The sequence below is a fragment of the Mobula birostris genome, chromosome 13 (assembly GCF_030028105.1).
Source record: "Mobula birostris isolate sMobBir1 chromosome 13, sMobBir1.hap1, whole genome shotgun sequence".
Lineage (NCBI taxonomy): Eukaryota > Metazoa > Chordata > Chondrichthyes > Myliobatiformes > Myliobatidae > Mobula > Mobula birostris.
Window position 1 is genome coordinate 53,124,087 of NC_092382.1, and position 6,146 is coordinate 53,130,232.

The following is a 6,146-nucleotide window of genomic DNA, read 5'->3' on the forward strand; positions in this document are numbered from 1 at the left end:
GCTGGAAATTCAAGCAACACACATAAAAGTTGCTGGTGAACGCAGCAGGCCAGGCAGCATCTCTAGGAAGAGGTGCAGTTATATTGTTAGTTTTTTTTAAATTTATTTTTGTAATTCGAATATATGTAATAGCAGCAGTGCTTATATACACACTTCTTCCTCAGCTACTGGGTAAACCAAGGGTTAACTCTTTCTGTCATTTCATGGAAAATAAATAGCGCCTTTTCAAGGTAGGCTGCTGACGTCACCGGAGGGTTTCTCTCTCTTATTAATAAGAGTCGCTTTCACTCAGTTCCCCCAGTTTCAGCGAGCACAGCCTCTCCTGTCACGGACAGAGATCCGGAGCGGCACAAAGAGGAGAGTAAGGACAGACCGGCTCGTTCTGTCATGGATCAGAATTCGGGATGGACGGCTTGGAATATAACAGAAAATGGGAAAAACATCTTCTGGATGGTTCCATATATTTTTGCGCATGATGAACGGATAACGGTAGATTTTCGAGTCACGAATGTTTTATTCACCATTCAAGTGATTTTCTTCCCTGTCCTCGGCATCATTGCTCTTCCCGGTGAGTCTCTGTCCAAAGGTAACTTATGAAACAAAATTTAACTGCACATTTTCCTTTTGGCCTGTACCTCTCATAATAATAATTAAGGCTGCTGACACACATACCAGTTGATAATTAAGCAAATACACTTCGATAATTTACTGAATCCAGGACTCCTGCCTAAGGAAATATGTGCTAACACTTGTGATGATCCACAGCGGGTTTACAACAACAGTGTATCTTATTATCTGTCTTATTCCTGTAGAAAGTGTAACCTTATTGTGAGCATTCCTTCTCCATTTCTCCCTGGTCGTTTTAACCAACATCAGTCGGAAGACAAATTTCACACAAACTTTAATCACTTTCCAACTTTCACGAGCTGCCTGAGTTTCCACTGAAGCAAGGGAAGCATCTCTCCGCGAATGTAATCAGGACGTCCCTCTCCTGCATCTGACCGTCTTCCTCCCCACTGTGTTCTTAAAACTGCATATTCCGTTTGGGATCAAAAATTATAGAATGTATATTTCACACCAGGTGCATTTGACGATGTTTAAAGCCTAGGTAACACATTTCTGAAAACGTGATAGACTTCCGTAAGTTCTTGAAATATTGATCGTGACGTATTTTTATGGTGACAAATCAACTTCATTCTTGCTGAGAAAATAAAACGTATTTGAGAATATAATGAATATCATACGAATATAAAGGCAAAGCTACAACAAATAGACGGTGAGCCTCGTGGTATAATTTGAAGAGAATAACACTCCCTCAAAGTCGAGAAACGGGAAGAGAGGTGCAATAATTGTGATTTGTGCTGCTGCTCCATTTGCAAATCCCGTTGCCCCTGGTGACGGTCAGCGGCGGGAAGCTGCTCTTTATCCAGAGGTGGTTCCTGTCAAGGATACTAACTTCACGACAGTCGAGATGCCGCAGATTTAATCGATGATGCGCTATTCGGCCCTTTGCCTCAAAAAGTACGAAATCCATCAATCGTCAGCCATCGTTATCTGTAACCTCCGCTCTCTGTTTCTTTACCGATATTCGGTCCAACATATTGCATTGAGTGTACACACATTTGCAAAGCAGTTTAACTTTTGCGATTGTTTTATTCTGTCAGGTACGCTCATTCTTGACATTGTCACATACAGAAAAGTGGATTACTTTATATGTAAATGCTTCCTGATGTGTTTACCCTCATTGATTCCTATCTTCGCAGTGAACATGGTGACCATATTCGTCCTTTCTCGGGGAAAGTGCGGCCTCTCCAGAGTTGTCACTTGCTACCTGGTTGCCATGGCAGTGGCGGATCTGCTGGTTCTTATCCTCGACCTGATATTGAGCAAGATTCCACTTATGTACGTACCAATCGACGTTTTCTTCCGATCAATGACCAAGGGGTGTAATATCCACGCTGTTCTCCTTTACACCGCAACCGACTGCTCCGTCTGGTTCACGGTCACGTTTACCTTTGATCGGTTTGTCGCCATTTGTTGCCAGAAGCTGAAATCAAAATATTGCACCGAGAAAACCGCTGTCGTGGTTTTGGGGACAGTGAGTGCCATTGGCTTTTTAAAGAATATTTACTGGTATTTTAGACTCTCGGGGTACTACACGTGGATAGCTGTTCCATTTATTTGTAGGGGGAGAGTGCATTATTTGAATTTATTTATCGCGACTCAATTTGAACTATTTTATTACATCCTCACCCCTGTATTCCCATTTGTGCTGGTTCTGCTGACGAATTGCTTCACCGCCAGGCACGTCTTAGTCACGAGCAGAGCGCGCAGGAGACTCAGTTTTCCTGGCAACGGACAGAGTGCCAGAGACCCGGAGATGGAGAAACGCAGGAAATACCTCGTTTTATTGCTGATCGTCTCGGGCAATTTCATCTTGCTGTGGGCACCTTTCACTGTGTATTCTGCGTGGAATCGGCTGTATGCTTTTGTCACGTATGTGCGCCCACCTGATTCGCTGCGAGAGCTGGGCGCCATTCTGCAGCTTCTGAGCTGTTGCACGAACACGGCCCTTTACACCGTTACGCAGACCAAGTTCAGGGAGCAGCTAAAGAATGTGGTAAAATCACCGCTCTCTCTCATGTTTGTGAAGAACTCGTGACGTTGCGGCGTCGCTCGACCTGAAACCACTGAAGTTCTATCCACTGTGGGCAATTTTTGTTCCTCTGGGTCCTGCGATATCCTTGTTCCACTCACACCTCCCAAGCGGAAATTACATAAATTTTTCATTATACAGCTGCAATGATCGCCCCTCATTCGCCGGCCTATCTTCTCATCTCTGGCCTATTTATCCAATTTACACCGTAGTTCCACCCTGCAATCCTTCTGGCTGCCCAGAGACATTAGTCCAGGTGCAAAGCCATTCTCCTGCGAGGTTGCCTGGGTTCCCGAAACAACCCGTTCATGCCCTACATTGACGGCTGAATTGGTGCTGTCAGTCCAGTGACGTCTGAATTGGTGCTGCTTCCTGCACCCACGCTGAGTTCGTCAATTTTATTTACAACTTACCACACCGACCTCAGATCAACTTGTTCCCATTCTGACACCACTTGTCTCTCGCTCTCTCTGTTCCCAACACCACAGATCCGTTAGAAGCCCGAATTCTATAAACAGCCCCATATTGGCCTACACACCCCTAAATCAATGAACGTTTCCAAATCGGTGTGTATCTCTCTGTTAGCGGACTCTGTTCTAAGTCTGCGCAATCTGGAAATAAGTACATATCACAAACACGCTGCAACCCCATAATAGATCATTCCAGAGCAGGAATCATTTCAAAAATTTTCGAAAATGGGGGTATTTCGACATTAAAAAACCGTACGCAACCCAAATATCTAAGTTACTACAAATCTGTGTGCAGCCGGATATTCGACAACACGCTCTAAATCTGAGCATATCACCAAATCCGTGTGTACCCCCAAGGCAGAGCACACGCCTAAATCTGCATGCATGCCGAAATCCAGGCGCAGCCCCCAAAAACTCTGTGCACCGTATACATACCGAATTTACCTTAACTCTGTGCAATCCCCAACTGAGTGCGGATCCCAAACACGCTGACACCCACCACATGATCCGAACAGTATCCGGGTCAAAGAATAATTTCAAACCGTTCGCAAACTGTTTGCCATAAAGTAACAAGAATACTGTTGAAACTTCAAAGTGCATTGATTCTGAAAGTGTTTATAAATAAAACAAAATTCAGATACGTCACACTACAAATCCACAAGCACCACATCTCTGTGAGAAACCCGAAATCCGTAAACATCCCCATATTAATCTGCATGCTCCTAAATCAACGAGCATTCGCGAATCAGACTGCACCATTATACTGGTGGTCACGTCACTGAATCTGTTCGGATCATTTGACCAGTGTGAAATCCCCTATTTGCCAACACCGCCCTAAATCAGAGCACTCCACAAATTAGTACCCACTCCAAACAGGATGAAACTCCAACATCCGCAACAGATTAACTCAGAGCAGGAATCATTTCAAACCGTTCAGAAAATGACTGTTTCCATGATAAAAATCCGCACGCATCCGAAAATTCAACTGCAACTGCAAATCGGCCGATACACCCAAATATGGTGTACCCAAAATCCGTGTGCACCTCCATATTAGACATATCAGACCCTACATCTGCGCACATCAGCAAATAAGAGCGAACCCCTAAATCCATATGCATCCAAAACCCGCTGACAACTTCACATGAACATTAGGTTATCCAAATGCAGGAGTCATTTCTAACAGTTCACAGAATAGCTGTTTCCGCTTTCAAAAATCTAGAACAAATTCAAAGTTCGATGTGCATCTGTTATTAAAGTATCTATAAACGAAAAGACCTTGAGACATCCCCAGATCCGTGTGTACTCAAACTCGCCGTGAACATCTCCAAATGTCTGTGCACCTTCAAATACAAGTGCGCTCCTGCAAGTACGATTGTTTATCCTGGAGTGAGAATCATTTCGATCTTTTTCACAAGATGGCTGAATCCACATTGAAAATAGCAAGAACAAAGTTCGCTGTTGAAGTGCATTATTTATTAAAGTATCTCTAAACGAAACAACCTTGATATTTGTCATTAACCCAAATCCACCAAGACCCACAAATCGAGATGCACTCACAAGTACGGATGGACACCCATATCGCTGCTCACTGCGAACCTGACAACACCCTTTGGATACACATCAGCTTATCCCAGAGGAGGAATAATTTCAAATAGGCCACTCAGTAGCAACCTCCATCTTAAAAATCATAGTAAGAGCAGAGATGAAAATTAAATGTGTATTTATTAATAAAATACCTCTCAATGAAACAACCTTGAGATTCGTTACAACTCAAAATCGACCAACATCCCCAAATCCGTAAGCACCCTTAGACCGTATGCACCACCAACCCAGCTGACACCCATGTACGCACATTTTATTTTCAAAGAAGAAACATTTTAAAAACATGGGGGTGCACAGGCAAGTGGGGCTGCACACGGATTTGTGGGAGCCGTTGCATGTGGAGTTGTGACAAATCTCAACATTCCTTTACTTCCGATATTTTATTAATTAAAGCACTTCCAATTATGAACTTTGTTCTTACTGTTTTATAAGGTGGAAGCAGACAGATTGTGATCTGTTTGAAATTATTTTGCTCAAGAATAATCTAATGTGCATGTGGAGATGTCAGCGAGTTTGCGGGTTGCGTGAATTTGGAAGCCGACGCAGATTTGGGGTTCCACAAGGATTTTGTGGTGCGTGCTGATTTAGGAATGTGCACAAATTTAGGGGTATGTTGGCAAATATATTTGCACACCGATTTGGGGTGGGGGGTGGGGAGTGAAAAATCTCAAGAATGTTTCATTTATAGAAACTTTAATAATAACTGCTGGGTCTGCCAATTAAGATTAGTTAACTGAAAGGACTGGGCAATCGCAGGTCGGAGGCAGTTCAGAAAAGTCTACACTGCCAGCTGGGTATTCTGATGGTCTAGGAGTTTGCCAGCACTGGACTACCAGGTATCCTTAAAACGAGCTATAATGTCCGAAAGGGATTTGCCTTTTATATGTGAACTTCGGGAAAGTTCGCAAAAATCCCCGTGCTGTCGGGCCGTCATTAAAATGGGTTCCATTACCTCAGCGACCCATGGCTTGTCTTACATCGCCCGCCCGACCTGGTTTCCAGTCACGTTCGGGCGTCTGTCTGGGACTGGAGAACCTACTCTGTGTCCCTCCCCAAGAAGTTCCATATGTAACACTGAGGAGTGCGCGCAAATCCCCGGGCAGGAGCTGGAAAACTTGACAAGTTTGTGTGAACCAGTTGGTTGTCTTAGCGGGTTAGGAGATTAATTAACGGTATTCTATACCACAGGCGCGACCCAGGGCTTTAGAATTGTGATTTCCCCACAATTTTCGGGGAAACTCACTGATATCTTCCCCAGTAGATTTATCTACTGCTTCTCTCCTGTTCCCTTTTGATTTTGTTTTCTGACCTGTCTGTTCCCGACTAATAGGTGTTAATTCGGGGACCCGTTCTGACCCGGCACCTCGGCGGAAACAATAGCCGACGCAGAGAGCGCCACCTCGAAATCATGATTCCTT

At 44.1% G+C, this 6,146-nt stretch overlaps 1 protein-coding gene across 1 annotated transcript; it reads left to right on the forward strand.

Annotated features, from left to right (window-relative positions):
- Nucleotides 1–450: 450 nt before the first annotated feature.
- On the forward strand, nucleotides 451–2,662 carry LOC140207936 (probable G-protein coupled receptor 139). Its single transcript, XM_072276475.1, has 2 exons — nucleotides 451–568; nucleotides 1,764–2,662. The coding sequence occupies exons 1-2, from the start codon at nucleotides 451–453 to the stop codon at nucleotides 2,660–2,662; spliced, it is 1,017 nt and encodes a 338-aa protein (XP_072132576.1).
- Nucleotides 2,663–6,146: the final 3,484 nt, after the last annotated feature.